Source organism: Colletotrichum fructicola (assembly GCF_000319635.2).
Source record: "Colletotrichum fructicola Nara gc5 chromosome Unknown KSG_Nara_v1_contig04, whole genome shotgun sequence".
NCBI lineage: Eukaryota > Fungi > Ascomycota > Sordariomycetes > Glomerellales > Glomerellaceae > Colletotrichum > Colletotrichum fructicola.
This window is the reverse complement of record NW_027094054.1, coordinates 4,670,465-4,691,079: the sequence shown is the minus strand read 5'-3', so window position 1 is coordinate 4,691,079 and position 20,615 is coordinate 4,670,465. Positions and strand designations below refer to the sequence as shown.

Sequence of the window (20,615 nt, the reverse complement as noted above, 5' to 3'; positions counted from 1 at the left end):
GTGCGGAACGAACTGTCGTCGTCGAGAGCCTTGGTGTGTGCAAAGAACAGCTGGGGTCCGCAGCGGTATTGAGCGGGTGGTTGGGGGCGCTAACTACCTACGGCGCTGTGCTGCATGCTGCACCCAGCGGTAAGAAGGTACCATTTTCGGCTGGACGGGTCGGAGGGTCGGAGGGGTACCTAGGTAGTGCAGTGTGAGTGTGTGGTCTGGGACGTGGACTGGGACAAACTGAAGGTGGACCCTCTTTCTCAGCTCGACGCCATCTGGGACGGACATGGCGTTCCATCTACCGTACGGACTGTGCTAGTGCAGTAACAGGGCCGCCAGAGGGGACCGGTCGAGTCAGCCCGTTCGAAGGGATGCCTGTTTCATCGCAGCTTTTTTTTTTTGGTAGTTGATCTCGACTCGACCTGGATGCACTTTTTTGGGGGGGTTTCCTACTGTGCTGCAAAGAGCACATTTGTGCATGCGGAAAGGGAAGGATGCGAAAGACGTCACACCAACACACCCGGCAAGTCAGGCTGCGTACTTTGTATGTACAACTCGGAGGGGATCGGCAGCGACTGACCTCCGACGGAACCCGTGGGACCCCTTGTGCAGCCGATTCGTGCCACCTTTGCCTCCCGAACTCTCGTAATCCGGGAGGAAGGGATCATGCTTGATGGCCCGGTCTGCGTCCTATCTCATTGCAGGAGCACAAGTCCCGGATTGTGGGGCACAGTGGTGACGGAACCTAATGCCATGAATAGTGTCCTGGTGACTCTATTGTGACTATGTAAAGTTGGTGGGAATCAAGTAAAACAGGCCCGAGGAAACCGCAGTAAGCAAACGAGGAAAAAAGGGTACACGACCGAATGAGAGAAGAGGGTATGTGCTGTGAAAACCGAACGAAACGAACGCCGCAATCCAATCGAGAAAAAGAGTCCAAGATAAAGGCGGCAACAAATAAATGAGAAATATTGCTCTCAATGAAACCCGTCTCGCCGCAGTATTCCCAACTCCTCCGATGACCCCCCTTAGCCCAGGTAACATTGGAAAAGGAAGAAAGGAAAGGGGGGAAAAGATGCGTGCCCCTCGTCCCTTGAGACCGACGGGTAAGAAATGCGAGATGTGCTGTTACTCCCACCCAGGCTCATGTCCTTGTGTTCGTCCCCAAGCCCCGACATGGCCTTATCCGCTGCCAAAGTGCGTATATAATTGTCGAAAGGGTGTTAGGTCGTATCCGGACGCCGTGGTATAGAAACAAAAGGGGTTTCTCGTGAGAATTCATCGGTCTAAAAACACTCTGGACGTTGTTGTTCGTGTGGTCTCGTCATGGTGGACCCCGCAGGAGCACCGTTATTGGGGGAACATGTTGTTGATCTCCTCGTCGCTCAGAACAATCTCGTGTACCGGCTCCCGTCGGTTTTCGAGGGGGACGTAGTCGCAGTCGACGTAGGAAGGCAGGAAGATTTCCGGGTTCCATGCGAAGCCTTGGCTGGAGGAGAGGTAGGAGATCTGCGGAGTCATGTTAGTCGGTGCCCACATGTCCCCAAGGGCGGAGTGGTGTTACCAGGCGGGGAGTGCCGTTGGGCTCGCCAATATTGATGACGGTGCTTTCTTGCTTCGACAACGCCGTGCCTGGTTCTCGAAGTCAGTAAAGGTTCACGGGTGTAGTCCAGCCGCCCGGAGCAGAGCAGGCCGTCATGGCCCGGGCCTCGGAGCCCAACTCGTGGTGGGATGACATACTGAGCAGGCTGGGCCGACGCTGGTGGACCGACTTCTGCTTGGAAGCGGAAGGCGGGGAAGACGTCCGCGGGGAGCTGGAGTAGGTTGAAGAGGAAGAGCTGGTTGCACCCCGGCCTTGGGAGGACTGGTGGTGGTGGTGACCGTAGGTGGCCGACGACGGGGTCATCGGGATCGCAATCGACGACGACATGGTGGTCGGGCGTTGAGGTATTGGAGGGGGAGAGTAGAGGACGCCAACGTGAGACGATAAACCCCAAGAATGATTGGAAGCGGTCTGAACGATAGAGAGACGAAAAGAAGCACACCGGACGGCTCGTTGGTGGAGGGAATTCAGCTCGTTTCGGCTGAGGAGTCGAGAAGTTGAAGAAAGCAAGGAGGATTAAAGGTACAAGACCGAAGAGTAGTGTGCCTGTGACTGCGTAGAGTGACTGATACAGTGTACAGTGCTAGGTTGACTGCTGGGACGAGGCAGGCCTAACGAGGCATCCGGTGAATCACGCCCACATCATCCCATACAGTTGACCTTGGGGTCTGATAAGAGATAGGTGCCGGCACTGGAGGGACTGCTAAGACGGGGTATGAGCTGCCGCGGGGACCTGCTAACAGTGGATAGCGGGAGAGACCCTCACATCATCATGGCAGGGATGCTGGCAGTCGCTCCCCACTGTACATGGGGGGAAGGCGGCCCCCACTCGCACCAATCGGAGGCCGTCGCTGCCTACAAGCTGGGTAACGTGCTGCAGGCACTTCGCCCTGCTCCATGCCGTCCTCTCGGCCAATCACCCGCTGATGGGATTTCAAGGTCACGTGTCAGAGTCCAAGCTTCGACCAGGTTCCTGACTAAGCCGGGCTGAAAGGCTGCTGGCTGCATGCGTATCCATTGACGCCTACAGGCCAAGCTAGAGCAAGCAAGCAGCACCACACCCAAGCTCTGTGAACAACAACTCTCCCATCACCAACAGCACCTCGTCATCCTCACGACCTCACTCTCGACACGGTCCGTCAAGCCACTCGAGTCTGCTCCTTCCCAAACCAACGCTCGCGAAACCCCTCCTCTCCCCGACAAAATGGGTGACGTTTTGGTGGAAAACCCGGCCAACCACTTCGTTTCTCAGAAGAAGACGGCGCCCTCAACAATCCCTAGTATTGAGAACTTCGAGGGCATCTCTTCGGAAGGAGGTGACGACTATGCCACACTCAAGAAGCTGCAGAGGCAACTGGAGTACATCCAGCTCCAGGAGGAATACATCAAGGATGAGCAAAGGTTCGAATTGCCGCTTCGTCACCACAGCTCGCCGGTTTGCTGACACGCCGTCACAGGAGTCTGAAGCGTGAGCTCGTCCGAGCTCAGGAGGAGATCAAGCGTATCCAAAGTGTGCCCCTTGTCATTGGGCAGTTTATGGAGGCTATCGACCAGAAGTAAGTTGACCCCGCGGCACAACTCAGCGCCGTCGAAGCTGCAGACAGCTAACGACCGCCAACAGCACCGGAATCGTCCAATCATCGACCGGCTCGAACTACGTCGTCCGCATCCTCTCTACCCTCGACCGCGAGAAGCTCAAGCCCTCCTCCTCCGTCGCCCTCCACCGCCACTCCAATGCCCTCGTCGATATCCTCCCTCCCGAAGCCGACTCCTCCATTGCCATGCTGGGCGCGGACGAGAAGCCTGACGTGACATATGCCGATGTTGGTGGTCTGGATATGCAGAAGCAGGAGATTCGCGAGGCGGTCGAGCTGCCTCTGACGCACTTCGACCTGTACAAGCAGATCGGTATCGACCCCCCTCGTGGTGTCCTGCTGTACGGTCCTCCCGGAACCGGAAAGACCATGTTGGTCAAGGCCGTCGCCAACTCTACAACTGCCAACTTCATCCGTGTCGTCGGTTCAGAATTCGTGCAGAAGTACCTTGGTGAGGGTCCTCGTATGGTTCGTGACGTCTTCCGCATGGCTCGCGAGAACGCCCCGGCCATCATCTTCATCGACGAGATCGACGCTATTGCGACGAAGCGTTTCGACGCGCAGACCGGTGCCGATCGTGAGGTCCAGCGTATTCTCCTCGAATTGCTCAACCAGATGGACGGTTTTGACCAGACCGCCAACGTCAAGGTCATCATGGCCACCAACCGTGCCGACACCCTCGACCCCGCCCTGCTGCGTCCCGGTCGTCTCGACAGAAAGATCGAGTTCCCCAGTCTCCGTGATCGCCGCGAGCGCCGACTCATCTTCTCCACCATTGCCAGCAAGATGTCTCTGGCCCCCGAGGTCGACCTCGACTCCTTGATCGTGCGCAACGACCCTCTGAGCGGTGCCGTTATCGCCGCCATCATGCAGGAGGCCGGTCTCCGCGCCGTGAGGAAGAACCGTTACAACATCATCCAGAGCGACTTGGAGGATGCCTACTCAAGCCAGGTCAAGGGCACGAGCGATGAGAACAAGTTTGATTTCTACAAATAAACGACGAGCTACGAACGGAAGGATACGGACGAGTCGAAGGCGGAGGAGGGGTCGAAATACTCGCTGCAAGGTTGGCGATGTAATGGGACGGACATGGCCGGAAGGCAGCGGGCAGGGATAGACTTCCTTATTATCAACGGCTTCGGGGGAGCGAAGCCCGGCGTCGCGTTGTACAATATTCTTGATAAACAAGCTTCGTTGGTACCTGCTAGCCACACGACGGTGTTGCCGAGTGATTACATACGTGACATGCCATTCATATCCTGGTTGAGCCCTCTCAAGTAAATCCGCATTTGAAGATGCAATACAATCCCATGACCAGGAATTTCCGACCGAGAAAGTAGCACCATCAATCCTTGACGTCCAAAAGTGTCGAGAATTGGGTTCACAAGCCGAGGATCAACCGTTTCTCAAAACCTGACGTCGACGTCCCGGCCGAGTCCGGAACAAGCCGAGTTCGACCCCCCGAACCGGGGCGATGGAAGGGCAAAGGCCTGAAACTCGGTTTCTTCCGATGGTCGATTCTCTCATCAGTTGTCAATTTTTGGGGGGTGATCAAACAGGAGGGCGCTCGACGAATTTCCACCCTCCGAGTCCCGTTGCCATGTCTTTGGATCGTCTTCAATTGCATCTCCAAAATTTCAAGGGCACAATCATGTAATCTCCAAGTATTGGCCACTCTGCACGAAAACGTTTTCTCATTTTCAGGATCTGATCCCAGTGTCTAAAAAAGAAGGAAGAAAACTGCTTTTTCTTTTCCCCGCCATCATCCGGTTGTCGTTTCCGCCGTTTTGCCTGACTTTGATTTTTTACTCTCCTTTTTGTTTTCCGTGCCGTGGCTCGAAGGCCGTGTTTGTGTGTCTTGTCTCTCTGTGTCCTTTGTCTAATAACAAATAAAAACAACGCTGCCATGAAAGAAGGGAAAAAAAAACAAGCAAGAAAGGAAGCCGTGAATCATAGCGTGGATCCCTGTCGTCAATAAAAACCTGCCGCCGCCGCCCGTAATCTATCAAAAATGGTACCCTTCCCTGCCTGCTTTGACTCGTCGCAAAACGCTTCAAGACATGTAAAATAAACTCCACAGATGCTAAACCGTCGCTGATGCAAAAGCCGTGATGCAATACCGGGATGGGATGCGTCAACGCTGAGATGCTGCAATTCCTCATCGCCAAAGGTGATTTGGTTGGTTGTGTGGTTGGGTATATCCTTCGTCCCCGCGCAAAGTCTCTCTCCTCCCCCGACTCCTCCTGTCCGTTCCGAGCAGTGGGCAGAGTGATTAGGTATTATCATTACCCATTACTGCTTTTCGTATAATAGTACCCACGACCTGTTGCGTAGATGCAAAGGCCTTCTCTGGGATTTGCCTGTGTATGGACAGGTGAACGTGGTGGCATCTCTCTGCCTGGGTATCTCTTCTCGATCGTCTCTCGGGTCTCTGAGATCATGGCTCAAGCCATGTCTGGTTTCGTAACGTATATTGCTGCCACTGTAGAGGCAACTAAGAGCTCAGGATAACGCCAAGCTCCAGCATCATCTTCACGAACTTGGCGTGCAGCTCGATAAAGAAGTCCGGCATGCCAACAAGCTCTGCCAGGCCTCTCGCTTTGAGGGAAACACCGCCGGGTCCGCCGCCCATGCGTCTGGTGAAGCCGCCACCTCCGGTCAGAAAGCTGCTGCCACCGCGGTCGGGTCCCTCCCTCTCGTGGATGTTCATCATGGGATACGGGTTGTGGTGCTGAAGACCTCCGATGGGGCTGGACTCGGCTATCCTCTCGGCCTCCGCCTCAGCAAGCTTCTGGATCCATTCTGCCAGGCCTGCGAAAGCGGTTGCCATGAAGCCGAACGTCTTCATGGCGAGCCGCTCCTTATGCGTGCTGAGAGCCAGAAATGCGTAGACGCGCTTGTGACCGCGGGCATGCATGTCGGAAATGCGGAAGATGTACGCCGTCGTGTAGCCGTTGACTGGGTCACCAAAGAAGATTGGCCCACCGGACGCGGCAGCCCCGGCGCTTTGTGTGGTTACGAAGGGCGTGGAGCTCGACTGTGGCGAGGCGCTCGGCGTCGGGTTTGCGGGAGAGCGGGGGAGGGTCTCGAGGGAGAGTGTCCGCAGGCATGAGGATCGCACGATCGAGAAGGACGTTGGTATTAACGGCTCATGGGTGGAGGTGTAGTCGAGGTAGTGGGTGTGACTGGCATGCCTTCCCGAGGACATGCTAGACCTTGTCGTGGTCGAACCAGTGGCTCTTCGGTGCATTCGCTCGGGGCGTCCCTCACTGTCGGTATCGCTGGCAGAGGACCCTTGCGAAGTCGGTGGCGACGCCTGGCCGTAGACTCTGGCGTACGGCGCGCGAGTTCGCAGTGTCGGGCCGCGCTCTGCTTTGAAATCATTCTTGTCCTTGCCACCTTGCCGCTGCGGTAGCGTCAGCGCGCAGTTTTCGCAAGGGCCGGCGCGCTTGGTAACGTTGTCGTCGTAGGTTCGGCGGAAACTCGAGTCTCGTCGCGGCTGCTGTTGCTCCGATATCCGGCGGGGGCTTTCGGGTGGGGTTTCGATGGCGGAGGGCGACAGAGGCGAGGCCGGGGAGGCGTTGGCGGATGCGCGCAGCAAGGCGGCGCGCTGGGTCTGGGCTTCGATTTCCGAGGCGGGTAATGACGAGCTGCGGTGGGCATTGAGGTGCATCTTGCGCAGAGCATCTGACATGGCGACGGTCTGGTTCAGCGAGGCGGCCGACGTTGGCGCGCTTGTCTGGGGTCGGATCTGGTCCTGATCGGCGTAGTTGGCGGCGCCGTCATCGAAGCATGTGGTGCATGGAACGGGCAGGCCCTCGGTGACCATTAGCGGGGTCGGGCCATGTTGGTCACAGTAGTGAGCGAGGCATAGCTGGATGCCGGTCATTAGCGACAACGAATTCGGTTGTGGTTGATGCATCGTTTCAGCGTGTTCGCGAGGTGAAGCGAGTGTGTCCTCAAACGACGGGACACGCATCGTGAAGGATGTAGCGGCCTCGTGTAATAAAAATGGAGAGAAAGACACTGCTAGCCAGAGAAGTCTGGCGGATCGAAAGAGAGGAAGGGAGAGAAGGGGAAGCTCAAAGAACGAGGGCAGACATGGTGAAGATGCTCGGAACTATGAGGTTGTAGGCGCAGCTTATACAAGATTTAGTTCGGAGTAGGTACGGGGAAAGAGCACGATGCTGGGAGGGCGAGTGCGAGTCGTGGGATGCGACCGTGGGTAGAGTTATATGTGTAAGAGACAGGGTTCGACGAGAAGGCGGCAGGAGGCCATGGCGGCGCAGTCTCCCTTTCTTATGGGAAACTCTGAAGGGGGTCTGGGTGTGAAGGAGAAAAATGTGGGAGGACGAGAGGATGAGATGGGAAACACAAGAGAGTTGCGTCTGCGTAAGGCAAGAACAGAACCGCAGCCCAAGGGGGTGGGCTAATTAGGGGACGGGCATTTCGAACATGGGAGGGCATAGACAAGGACACCGGACAGGACAGGCATGGGAGTAGAGCAGAGCAGATAGGACGACTTCGATGAGGAAGTTGGGCAAGGTGAGGCCGGTTGCAACAGGCCGGGCCCCGGTCGTGGGGTGGGAGGGGGGATGGCTTCCTGATTGCCGGTGTCTCGTGTCTGGCTCTTGTCTGAGTGTCTGGGAGGACGGGGAAGACGGAGAGGATGGGGATGTGCACTGATATGCGGGAAGCGGTGAGGCGGTGAGCGAGCGGCTCTCGTCGTGTCTGCCAATTACACGACGGACGGGAGGCTTTGGTGACGGCCGGGGACAGCAGTGCTGCAATCGAGATTGGCTGCACGAGGCAAAGTAACTTGGAAGCTTGCAACTTTGCAGCCCGAGATGAGATGCAACGGCAGCGTGACGGCAGCAGGGCCAAGCAGAAGCAGGCCAGGCGCAATGCGGTGCGGTGCGGGTGCGGGTGCAGTGACAGCAGAGACAGCGACAGTGACAGACAAGACAAGACAAGTCAAGACAGACGGTTGAGGGAGGAATAAGCAAAGGTAGGTAGGTAGGTAAACGGAAAACAAAAATAATACTCACAATGAATGCCATGACGTATCACCCTCCCCAGCCGAATCCGGATGTCGCTGGTGTTTGTTTCGCCAATGACGAGAAGAGCGCAATCAAGCCAGACACCTGAAGGGGAGGGAAGAGAAAAGAAAGACTGGCTGTCTGTCTGTTTCTGGTGGTAGACAGCTGCAAGGGTGTGTTTGCGCCTGCAAGTTGTTTTTCTGCGACTCGGATTTGCGGGACGACAGCCCAAAGACGACGGAGGCGAGGTCGAAAAGGCGAAGGTCAGGTCGGAGGGGGAGGAAACAAAATAGAAAAAGACATTAAAGTGGTGTTGGGCGAGGTGTATGGATGCGATGGCAATAATAAGAGCTCTCCTCCTTTCTCTCTCCGAGTGTGTGTGTGTGTGTGTGTGTGTGCGGTTTTTGGTGTGCGGGTGCGCGTGTGAGTGACGGCGAGAGTAGTAATTTGCGAGCGAGAAGGATAAAAGAGTAAGAGAGTATCGGCAAGTTCGAGTAAGTGGGTGTGGATGAATAAGTGGGTGTGGTGCGGATGCAGTGCAGCAGTGCAGCAGCAGCAGCAACCAAGTCAAGTGCGATGCGAGGCCGCGGACGACGAACGAAGACGAGGACGAGGATGAGGACGATGATGGGTAGGGTAGGCAAGGCAAGGTAAGGTAGGCAAGGTAATGGGTGAGTGATGATGAGTGATGGCGGACGAGCGAGTTGGCTGCCGCGAACGCTAAGAAACCGCAGGCCGCACTAAGCAGCAACGATGGGCGGGGATCCCGGAAGGTGCAGGTTCGTGTCGTATGAGGAGCGTGGGAAGTCCCGGCCGCATGCGACGAGGCGATTCGATTCGATGCTGATGGACCGGCCGGCTTGGGATGGGATGGCTGGTCTGGTTGGTTGGCGAGTGAAGCTCGTAACTCGATGTGGTAAGAACCAGCAACACTCACTTACTTTCTGCGCCGGTGAAAAGAGTAGCACCAACGGCGGGAGGATCGAGTCGTCCAGTCTTCCTGTTGGCGTGTCTTGTCTTGTCTTGGAGAAGCAGGCCGACTCTCTCGGTTGCTTCTAGCACGGCAGGTTGACAGCGACAATGACACGGCCGCTAGTAATGACTTGACGCTGAGTGGCTGACTTGCAGAAAGTGAGGAGGCCACGAGAACCTCAACGGGCTGTCAGGAAAAGGAACAGAGGGGTATTAGCGGTACGTGGTCGAAGGTTTTACCAAGGCAAGTGTAAGCTCGGCGGGGTTGGTCGGGGAAATACGCCCATAACACCTTTTTTATTTTTTATTTTCTCGGCCTGCTTTTCCCCTCTCTCAAATCTGGCCAGTACGTAGCCAGGAATCATCGTCGCCTCTCGAAAGCCAGGTCCGCCTTGAGTTGGAGTTTGAAAACACTGGGACTTGGAGACAAAGAACACCCCCAGGGTTCAACGGGATTGGGCGCGCAACTGGGGTCGCTGAGACCTGGGACGGGGATATGGAGTCCAAAGTCTGGGATTCGGGAATGGGAACAAGAGGGCAACAAATGGGAAAACACCAAGAATGAGTGATTACTGGCTGGATGGGGGCCGGGCTGTTGACTCGCTCTAGAACCGGCGACCCACCCCTGGCCGAATGAAGAAGACTGAAGGAAAGGACCACGTCCATGTCCCGTCCACGTCTGCAACCCACGACATTTCGTGGAGCTCATGATTTTCCTCCCAAAAGCCCCCCTCTCGTGTCTTTTTTCGGCTTCGTCGTCGCGTGCCTGTGGGGGCCGCTTTTGAGCCGACGCCAGTCAAGTGCAGCGGTTTGATGGAGACGACGATATTTTGTATGTAATCGTAAACAGCTTCCTCTGTAGCGGCGCCACGGCACTAGCATCGAAAAAAGAGGCTCGCAGCGCAACGGAGCGGAGCAGGGCGTACGTACCAGCGCCGATGCGAGTGGTCACTTCGTATGCCAATGGAGCATCCAGGCTCAAGAGTAAAACGGCACAATATTGGGGGCTTGCAGACGGCCACAAAAGCTACTTCCTGCATAGGACCGCAATCAAAAAGCTTCTCAATTGCAAATACCATGGCAATAACAGTAATAAGCTGGCAGAACAAGGTTTCCAGGTCAGCAATGGACAGAAACACTACCGGTGTTAGATGGGACGGATCATGGAGCCGCGGTGGAGGGTTCGGAGGGCCGGTGGGTTCTGGGAGTAGGAGTGGGAGTGGGAGGGGGAGCGGTTCGAGGGGCCAAGTGGCGGAATCAATCTGCATTGGTGAATCGAACGTTGTTCGAGATTGAGTTGGAGGTGTCGATAATCATTTCAATAAAATAAAAATGGTCCCGGCCGTCACTCCCCTCCGTAAAAGATGCCGCCGCCGTTGTTCTCCGTGGTACTCCGCTGGCGCTGCAGTCACTCGCTCCCAGAGTCCCAGTTGATGCAGGACCATGGAGGTGAAAAGAAAAGGGCCAGGATGCGGCATCTCGAGTTCCAAGCTGCTCCGAATAACGGCCCATGGTTGCGGTGCAGCTTTCTTTTTTTCCTCTTCTGTCTGTTGCCCGACTGACATGAGAACAAGGGTTTCCTCCTGCTCCTTCTCCCCTCCGACGCAACCGTCCTCCTGATCGGAAGAGCCAGTGACGAGAAAAAAAAGAGAAGTGGCCCCCTCTCCCCCTGTCAGAGGCAGGTGCAAGCAGAGACCCAGTTGGACGGCAAGTGCAGACACAGACAGGCCCCCGTTGGACAGTCAGGGGTGTGACGAGGAGAAATCGAAGGAAGGAACGGGGGCGTGGGTTGGCTGGGCCGTCCACACCTTCCAGAAGACTTCGAATTCCTCTAGTGGGGGCCAAGAACAGCAGTGCGGTGCCAGGAACAGAGGGGACCGGACAGCACGGTCCAGAGCGCGCACAGGGCAGGCAGGCACGGCAGGGCAGAAAACACCACGAATCCCAACACCAATACCGAAGGTGCAGCTCGAGGTCGAGGTCGGGTGCAGGTACGGATACTTGGGAGTCCCACCCAAAGTCGGTATGCCCCTTCCGCTGTTCTCGAACGAGACGACGGGAACGGGTACTTTCCCACCACTTCTAGCGCAGGGAATACCTTCTAGCTGCCCGAGCCAAGGTGCCTTGGGAAGGGCTTGGCAAAACGTGAGCGGCATGTGAGGTATCGCTAATCGGCCCAGCAGGAAAGGGGCCCAAAAGGAAATGGATGGATCTCTTTTACCCGTACATTTGGCGGTGTCGAGTTGTCTACGTGGCCCGGGTTTCTTTCTATTCGTTCTGTTTGTGCCGTTGGTCAGTAATGCTGCTGCTATTCCAGGTTTAGATTTGGTTCCAGATTTCGGCTGTTTTGCTCGGTGTTTCTTTCATCCTCCTGCCTTGCTGCCTCAAATGGATGGAAGCCAGGTTGTTGTTCGTTTTCCCGGACGCTGGAGCTATTTGCGGCGACCGAGGCGACCGAGGCAGAGGCAGTCGCAGGTGCAGCTAAGGTAGAGACCAGCAACAGTTGCATACGTAGACCCAACTCGACTCGCCTCGCATCGCCTCGACTCGGTCGCTCTATTTCGTGGACGGGACTGAATCAAGGCCCAGACCTAAACATCGTGAATAGCACGTGCATTGCACTCCGTATGTGTGGCCAGAACGCAGCGAGTTCCCCTGATTGCATCTTAGCGCTGGCCTCGTGATGCCAGGTCTCATCTCAACACGCACCGCTCCTTCCCTCTCGAGTTCGTGCGTCGTCTGGGGTTGATTTTTGCGCGAGTGTCACTTGGGGAAGGAGGGGATGAGGTAATGCGGGGCTCTGCTCTTGCAGCCCACGCCTCAATGTTCCACGTCCCTTCCTCCCTTTACTTGCCTTTAGTACAGGCAGGCAGGATAAGCAGGCGCTTCCTTCGCAGCAGCTGATTTCTGGCTGCAAGAAAAGCCCCCATGGCTGTGCTTGCCATTGGCCGCCTCTGCTTCGCTTCCACCGGTGCAGCTGCAGACGAGGCGAGGCGAGGCAGTGAGAGGGTGCATCTGCAGTGCAGTGCAGTGCAGCAGGGTCCCAAACGTCCGGCCACCGCCCGCGCTTTCCACGTCGGAGCGGAAAGCCAAGGTCAGGTCAGGTAGCTACTTCCTAACTACCAAATACCTTACCTACTAATGGAACTAACTCTTGGCCTGGCTGTCACTTTTCAACAAAACCACATTTCCTCCCGTTGTCTAATGTAGAGACCCTGAACTTGCAAACTTAGTCCGAGACAGCGACAGCCCTGCTTCGCCTTGCTGCAACATCGGAAACAGTACCGGCGGTAATATGTGTTAGCGCACCTTTCTTGACTCGCCGGCAGCAAAAGGACATGAGATCTTACGTATCAAAACACCAGACGAAAGAGGGACGAGAGCCTCCAACGGGGGCCAGTGCCTGCCTCAAACTCAATCCCTTCGCTTTCTCTGCCTCTGTCCTTTTTTTCTGCCTCGTCATCCTACATCAAACCAAGGGATGACACCTAGAGCATGTGATTGTGTTGCTCGGCAGCCCGGATGGCTGGTTGACTGAGACCACTTCACATGGACCAACCTGGACCCGAGCTCGGGATGCCTACCTACCTACGGAGCGACAGAAACATCGTCGCCTTCGGCATGGTAACGACACCGAGAGTAACGAAACAGGCAAAAGACAAATGGTTCTGTTGAAATTGCCCGCGACGGGACGTGTTCAACTGGGACCAGCTTCCTTCGCTTCCAGTATCCCTCCGCCCAAGGACCCGACTAATACTCCGGGCGGGTCTCCAACCACACAACATCATCGTTATTCTCATCATCGCCTCAGCCTGTCTTCTACACACCTCGCATCTCGCACCGACCTCTGACCACTTCCTGCTGCAAGCTTTCCACTTATCTCCGCCAGGTTCGAGCTTCAGATTTCACCCATGCGATAATGGTGCTTAGCAGCGCACACCGACCACTCCGCAACGGAGGCGGTCGGCGTCATGAGGCTGCGCCCAGACCTACCAGCGCCGTGCGCAGCTGTCAGTTCCTTGGAATTGCCTTTCCCCGGATCCAACTCCCTTCGCTGCCGGACAAGTCACATCTCAATGGCTTATCTCCCCTTCATGCTTTTGTGCACTCCGCAAATCAAATTCCCGCAGCTATGACTACGAACTCCAACTCAACCTCATCCCAAGTCCAGTGCTTGACCCCATACCTGCAATGAAGGAAGGCCTCACTTCTCTCCCTATGTCGTCTCACCGCCAGACTCGACATCAACGCCAGCAGTCCGAGACACCTCCAGGCTCCAACCCATCCATTCTCCCGGACTTGCGGTCTCTTCCCGTCTGAAGCCCGCCAGCAACCCTGCCGGATGGAGCCTCGCTCTCCTCCTATCCCAATCCAGCCTCGCTTCTCTTCTCAACTGCCGCCCGTTGGGCCAACTCATCTCTCACCCACACCACTTCTCAGCGCATCCACACACACACACAAACAGACACACCAGGTTTGCGCTGTCATGTCGCACCCCAAAGCTTGCGCCGACCTTGGAGGTCGCTACTATTTTCTGGGGAAACCGCCTTGCTTTCTAGCGGTCGTTGTAAGAACTGACTCAACCCATGCGACACGAGAGATGCGCTTGTCCCGACTGAGCTCAAGCTCAATGAACCGTCGCTCGGGGAGGGCGTCATCTGGGATCCGGACGTCAGGAAAAGCCACAAAAGAGACTTTTGACAGGCATCGTCATTTACCAGGCCTCGCTGTATTGTGTACACCGCGCACTCGGGATTGCAAGAGGCCTTTCGCGCCCGTTTGGCTCTCCGCAAACTTGATGTTGGCCACACGCAATAATATCCAGGTACACCGGCATTTGCACTCGAACGAGTAAGTGCCACAGCATTTCAACTCCAGCAGCACAAGGCGCCACTTCGCATGGCAATGTCCGTGCCCCGGGATGCAGAGAGCGAAAGGTCAAGCTCGGCGGGTGCTCCAAATGAAAAGACCCCCTTAGGCTCTCACCGCAACCCTGCAGCCCTCGATGCGCCTCTACCATGTGTCAAGCCCACGCTTCGGTCAGCCAGCCGGCCGCTTGCTGCCAGTCATGATGGGCAGCGGAAAGAAACGCACAGACACGTCGGATACCACTTACACCATTTCGATGCATGCGAATCAACGTCAACTTACACCTGGGAGTCGCATCCACTACATCATCAAGTCCGGCACACCAACCTAAACAGCCGGAGGGAAACTCTGAAGCGGCAGAGCTTCATCGACTGGCCGCCCGCCATCACACAACGCGCGTGATGGCTAAATTGAGGGCGCCTGAAAGAAACCTCCGCTGCGCCTTAGAACCCCAACTCCAAACAACCACGCGCCGCACCCTGCCGTGCTGAATCCGGGGTTGTCGACGGACCCCTCATTTGCCGGTTCATCTCGTTTCGTTCCCCAGCCTGTGGTGCTGAGTTGCGCTGCACCTCGCTTCAGCAACCCGACTTGCTCCGTGCTCTCCTGCCGTGTAACGACGGCACAAGATGTCACTGCAGTAGGCGTTCGCATCCTCGCAGCCTTCGCACACCACTCGAGGCGCTCTCGAGAAGATACCACGTACGTCTGCTGGTTGCACAATCGTCATTCGAGTCACAGAGTAATCCGCGAAGTTTTGAACGACAGGTCGCACGGCTAACGACAGCATACCGCATTTCCCGAGAACGGCGCTATTAATGGAACCGTCGACCTCTCGGGCACGTCAAAGTCCGGGGAAAGCGGCTATTGAGATGCCACTCCACACGAAGCCACGGGGACGACAACTTGGAAACGGCACTTTCTTAATCGCCGGACTCGAAAGCGATGGGCAAAAACGGGGCCCGAGAATACCAAGACCAGCCGGCCCCAATTAGCCGCGCCGGTCCGAACTGCCTCCATCAGAATCGTCACATCAGATCATCCAAGACCCCTTCATCTCATCTTTTCCCCTTTCGCCCATCATACCGAACTAGAGATTTTCGCAAGTTGATAACCTTCGCTCCAGAGGCCTGGGTTGGAAATGTGGATTTTGCCCTTTGCTGGAACGACGGACGGTCTCGGTCTCGGTTGGTGACCTTCCTCGGTGCATTCTACCGACGGATCCTTCAGGGGCATGGACTGGACTGGAAGGCACACCGGGCAATCACCATCGAACCAGGGTCCTTTCCTGCAGTGGCCATGTACTGTTCGTGGCCTTTGATTTATCCGCTAAACTTCAAGGATCTTCAGGTCTTCCCGCGCATCTTTACCGTTTCTCCGACTCTGTTGATCGAGTAGATGCGTACATCTTCTCATCTTCAAGCTTCCGCGAGAGGTTGTCCGATCTCATCGCCAGTGATCTGTCAGATGCAAGCCCTCGCAACATAGCCAATGACGCATCCTGCATCCTGGCCGTCTCGTCACCGTCACATGGTCAATAGGTACACATGCAAGGCAATCCGGAGTTTGATCGGAGAACTCATCTTTCTCATATCGCAAGTCGCAGATGACAGAAAAGCGCGGATGTCTCATTCGACGGGCAAATCGAGGGACAGGCCCGTACCTCCCTCCCTCCCTCCCGAACCCCGGCTTACCACACGTGTACATCTCCACAAACCCCCGGTCAGCAATCTCACACCGAGTTGCGGGAGGCCCCGGGACCGGTCAAGAAGATGACTGCTGTTTCGCGCGTACTTGCCCCCATGTGACAATGACATTCCTCCTTCGCCGAGAGATGGTCCGGTGAGGTCGACAACATGCTCCCTCTCCCGAGGATGGATGCCGACCCTGGACGTTACCGGCTGAGGTGTCGTGCTGAATCGGACCGAGCCCGGTATCGCAGAACGCTCGTCACATCGCACGTCTAACGTTCAACCTCGGACCAACGGCCCCAAACCATGCTGCAATGCCGGTTCATCAAAAGGACTGCGCATAGATTGACCGCAACTCTGTGCACTGTCCAGATATCGACCTCCTCGTCCAGGAAAGAGCGAGAGAGGCATGGGAGATTTGGACGTGCGCGTCCCTCGCAAGGTTGCGTGCGCCGTCACATCTCACCTTTCGGCAGCTTCCCTAAACCTTCGAGCCCAATTTTCTTCTTCCCCTTCTTGAGATCTGGACCCGCGATGTGCAACTGCCCAATCATCGTGTCCCAAAATTGTTCTTCAACAACTGATTGACAACCTGACGTGCTGAAGAAACGATACGTCATATTCTGCAATCATTTAGCCTTTGCGCCGGCGCCGAACTGGTCCGCAATGTTGCGCTTAGGCGTTGAGGCTTTTTTATATGCTTGTCCCGCAGGTCTCAAACTTTTCTGCTTTTTTTGACTATTGCCCTGGCGTGTGTTCTGCGACTAACCCCTGGAGGACACCGGACTTTTGAGTGAATTCTCGGTGTTTTTGCCTCTGGTTTACAAGATATAAATCGCGCGTAGCGGGCATTCGAGTGTATCTGACTGTGCGTGCCGGACCTCGGACCTCGCTCCGAGACTAGGAAAAGATTTAGGGCGGGAAGGAATAGGGAACACCAAAAAAGCCAAAGGCCCAACAGTCAGCCCTATGGCTTGGACCCCCGTGGAATCCGCGGACTGTCACATGAACCTCATTATTGCTTATGCTTTCCGTTGTAGGGGTTGTTTGCTATGAGGGATGGATGGCCACAAGATCAAGTCATGTCATGAACGAAAGCCTTCGTCTGACACTTTGACGATGCCGCACACGAGTCACTTGCAAGACCAAGACACAGTTCTGAACGGTCAAAAAGACACCGGTGATGAGGGTATCTGAAAACATATATTGGGTGCGCGCCGTCGCTCTGCGCGGCTTGCAATTCTCCCACTAAAACCTATGTCTCCCGCCTCCAAATGTGTCTGTCCTGTTTCCAATATAGCCATGTTACGCGGGTATCAAAAAAAGAGTCCAGCGTCTTGGTATCGTATTCTTACACGCCCTGTCGAGTGTGTGTGTGTGTTCCGTTCATGCTCATGCTACTTCCCGCCCCTTGAGAAACGCCGCCGGTCATGCTTTCTTCTGCTGCTGCTGGTCGCTTTCATGTGATTAAATAAAAAAGAGAGGAGAGATGGATCGCATCTCCCATGCCGCCGCCGCTCTTATGATTAGGTATGATGTTTATTCGTCGTCGTCGTCTTCTGGTTCTCCCCCTCTCCTGGCCGTGACTTCAACCGGGCGTCAATCCATAGACGACAGGGACGACCGCTCGTCAACCTCGAGCCTCTTAGCCGCGGGCTCACTGTCGCCGTCGCTGCTGTCCTCCACGTCGTACTTTTCCTGCCACAGCTTCCGCAGCACCTGGTACAGGAACAGGTACTGTGCCTCCGCCTGCACCATGCTCCGCCTCTGCTCGCGCAGGGCGTCGACGGTCGCGTAGATGAGATCTTCGCCCGCGCCGCCGGCCCCCGCGTCGTAGTCCAGCAGCGCGCCCTCGTCGAGCTCGCGCATCAGGTGCTCCAGCGTGATGAAGGTGCCGGTGCGGCCGACGCCGGCGCTGCAGTGGATAATGCGCGGCTGCGTGTCCGGGGCGGGCGCGGCGGTGTTGTACTCGCGCGAGAGGCGCATGAGGGTGAAGAAGCTACCGAGGTCGTCGACGGCGGGGACGCCGAAGTCGGGCCACTTGGTGTACAGCATGTGCCAGACTATCCTGTCCTCGTCCTCGTCGCCGACGCGGAGCCGCAGCTTGCGCACCTCGATGGCGCCGTTCTCGAGCGTTTCGAGGGAGTCGAAGGAGAGCGTCGCGGTCCAGCCGTCGTTCCAGCCGTCCGTCTCGTTGAGGACCCAGCCGCCGCCGTCGGCCTCCTCGTCCATGGGCAGGTAGGGGAAGCACTTTGCCTGGTTGTTCTCGAACATGCTCGTGAGCTGGACGATGACGACGGGCGAGGAGAGCTGCTCGGCGACCATACGCCAGACGAAGTCGAGGGATGCCTGCGTCGGGCCCTGCATGGCGATGTAGCGCAGCGGTTCAAGGTCCTTGTTCGAGGGAGACGTCAGGGTGATGGTGGAGGCGTTGACGTAGTCGAGCTCGTCCTCGGGGACGCGCAGCTTTATGCGGTTGTGGTTCCAGGGCTTGATGTTGAAGTAGCGGTCCTGGACGCCGCGACTCAGATCGGTCTGCTTGAAGGAGCCCCATTTCGAGTTCTCGTCGGCGTCGGGGGCCATGCCGGCGGCGAGGCGGTTGCGTTCCTGCCAGACGAGCTCCTGGAACTTGTTCTCCAGGTCTGTGGGCAGCCGCGACATGTCATGGTCAGCGCCTAGTCCTCGTTTTCTGGAGGGCTTCCAACGAGAAGGGCTCCGCGAGGGGCTCCTACCTGGTGTGGAGAGATCCAGGAAGGCCGGGATCTTTGGCTTGGGGGTCGAGCTCGCCCGGCTCTCCCTGTCCGACGACGCTCTGGCGGCCGCATCGTCCCTACCCTCCTTGTTTTTCGTGGACGCCGGCGACGAAGTGATGCCGTCGTGGGAGACGATGGCCGGCGGAGGCGTAGAGGGCAGGGAGGCGGGGGGCGGGGAGCGGACGCGCTTGCCGGAGCTGCGCAGGTGCAAGCCGCGGAAGGCAGACTTGCGCAGGCCGGGCTTCGGGGATTGGCGGCCGCTGCTGGTGACGGTGACGGTCGTGGAGGGGTAGATTTGCTGGGGCGAAGGGTGCTCCTGCTCGATGATGCCGCTGCCGTTGCGGGACAGCGGAGGTTTGACGTCGGTGGTGGAAATGGTTGGGATCTTTGGTTTCCTGCGGAATTTCGGGAGGTGGTCCATCTTGTTCGCGCGGGGTGGTTGTGGTAAGGCTGAGGATGTCACGGTGGGTGCGCGGGGTGCGCTGAAGAGGCGTGAAGCTGTTGCGACGACGTTGGGGTTTCGGTGGCTCGTCGGGTGGAAGTCGGAAGATGACCGCGAAAGCGATGAAGCTGACGGAGGGAGCGACAAAGAAGTCGGCGAAATGGTGCGAAGCACCGCCCGGCGTGAAGGGTTGCTTAAGTAGGCCGTAATGTCGTCAGAGTTTTTGCGGGCCGTGGTGGTGGTGGTGGTGGTGAGTGTGGTGGCAGTCGGCGGCCTGCAGGAAGCTCCTTTCTTTTTTTGGATATAGCGTGGCGGCCCGGCGAGACGGAGAGCTGCAGCGAGGGCCACAGTTGGGGTAGAGCGAGTCGGGCGCTTGGTGCGGCGTGGCTTAACCGTGAGGCGGGCTCGGAGTTTTGTTGGTTTGTCGGCTTCCCTTGGGATGGCGAGGGGTGCTTGCTGCCTTTTGCGTAGGTGGAAGGGAGAAGAAGATGTTTGCAACCCGGAGGAGGGATGAGGCAGAGAGAGAGGATCAAAGGAGAAAAAGATATGTGTCGCCGTTGGCCAGGAGGCAGGCAGGCAGGCAGGCAGTGTGATGCGCGTGAATCACAAGTCCAACGACAGGACAGGCGCGCGCGAGAGGGTGGACTCGACAGATGACGAGTGGCAGGGCACTAGCTGCGTTCCTGGCGATCGGGATGAGAGACGCGCATGGATAGGCCCTCGGTGGTGCTCGCTGCAGAGTCGGGGGGCGTGAACGTGGGCGTGGGCGTGCGGTGCGTTGGACGAGAGGGCGTGCTGCGTCCTAGTTCGTGCGTCACGAGTCGGGTTTCTTTTTTGGTTTGTGTCACTCGGGAGGCACGTGCCGTCGGCCAGGAAGGGAGTCGGGTGGTGGGATGATGGGGGAAAGGTTGTTTGATATTAGGGGAGAGTAGAGGGAGACAAGTATTGGTTTTTAGAGGGAAAGAGAGAAGGAGGGAGGGAGCATGTATGGAGAGGGAAAAGAGAGAGAGAGAGAGAGCGAGGAAACCCTGACAGTGGAAGAGAAGAGAGACAGCGTGTGAGCGGAGGCAGCAGAAGAAGAAAGCTGTGAAAAAACCGACAGCTTGAAGAGGGTTGGTTGGCCTTGCTTCGGAAGCGGAAATTGCCACGATTAGGACGACAATACGGAGTAGAAATTTGATTATAATAATAAAAAAAGGCGGGTATCGCAAGCTCTCTCTTTTCGGTAAAAGCTTCCCGTCTTTTTCCCCCACGAACGGGAACGTGGGCAGGCAGGGCGAGCAACGTGGAGCCTGGCTGAGCAGTGGGAGGAGCTGTGAGGTTGACGGAGGAAGAGAGACTCTGAGGGAGAGTGTGAAGACCAGAGGGGAGAATAAGGAGAGCGGCGCAAGAGGAGGCTTCCGGATGTGTGGGCGGGTGTTATCGAGACATGATCGGAGCAGTAGGAGTTAAGGGCGAGAAGACGTGAGATGATGGCAGCAGTGAGAGTCCAGACGTTCAGCAGGTTGGTTGGGAAGTTCCCTGGATCCTGCTTCGTTGCACGTTCTGTTTCCGGCCGAGGGGCGGACTTTGGCGATTGGGCGAGACGGCCTGGACCCGATGGAATTCGATACAATCTAGCCGTCCCTTTGGCCCTGTTCCTGCAATCTGCAAATGCGACTTT

General features: G+C 56.8%; 4 protein-coding genes across 4 annotated transcripts; 1 reads left to right on the top strand and 3 right to left on the bottom strand.

Moving 5' to 3' along the window:
- Window positions 1-1,338: 1,338 nt before the first annotated feature.
- Window positions 1,339-1,918, bottom strand: CGGC5_v008109 (uncharacterized protein; the record flags this gene model as incomplete). Its single annotated transcript, XM_032023515.1, has 3 exons — window positions 1,339-1,497; window positions 1,553-1,620; window positions 1,729-1,918. 3 exons carry the CDS (start codon window positions 1,916-1,918, stop codon window positions 1,339-1,341), a joined length of 417 nt encoding a protein of 138 aa, XP_031891665.1.
- Window positions 1,919-2,795: 877 nt separating this feature from the next.
- On the top strand, window positions 2,796-4,182 carry CGGC5_v008108 (26S proteasome regulatory subunit 6B-like protein; the record flags this gene model as incomplete). Its single annotated transcript, XM_032023504.1, has 3 exons — window positions 2,796-2,992; window positions 3,049-3,147; window positions 3,213-4,182. The coding sequence occupies 3 exons, from the start codon at window positions 2,796-2,798 to the stop codon at window positions 4,180-4,182; spliced, it is 1,266 nt and encodes a 421-aa protein (XP_031891666.1).
- A 1,498-nt stretch (window positions 4,183-5,680) lies between these two features.
- On the bottom strand, window positions 5,681-7,075 carry CGGC5_v008107 (uncharacterized protein; the record flags this gene model as incomplete). The annotated part of the gene is made up of 1 exon (XM_032023493.2): window positions 5,681-7,075. One exon carries the CDS (start codon window positions 7,073-7,075, stop codon window positions 5,681-5,683), a length of 1,395 nt encoding a protein of 464 aa, XP_031891667.2.
- A 10,281-nt stretch (window positions 7,076-17,356) lies between these two features.
- On the bottom strand, window positions 17,357-18,931 carry PTPRO (Receptor-type tyrosine-protein phosphatase O; the record flags this gene model as incomplete). Its single annotated transcript, XM_032023470.1, has 2 exons — window positions 17,357-18,399; window positions 18,490-18,931. The coding sequence occupies 2 exons, from the start codon at window positions 18,929-18,931 to the stop codon at window positions 17,357-17,359; spliced, it is 1,485 nt and encodes a 494-aa protein (XP_031892012.1).
- Between the last annotated feature and the right edge of the window lie 1,684 nt (window positions 18,932-20,615).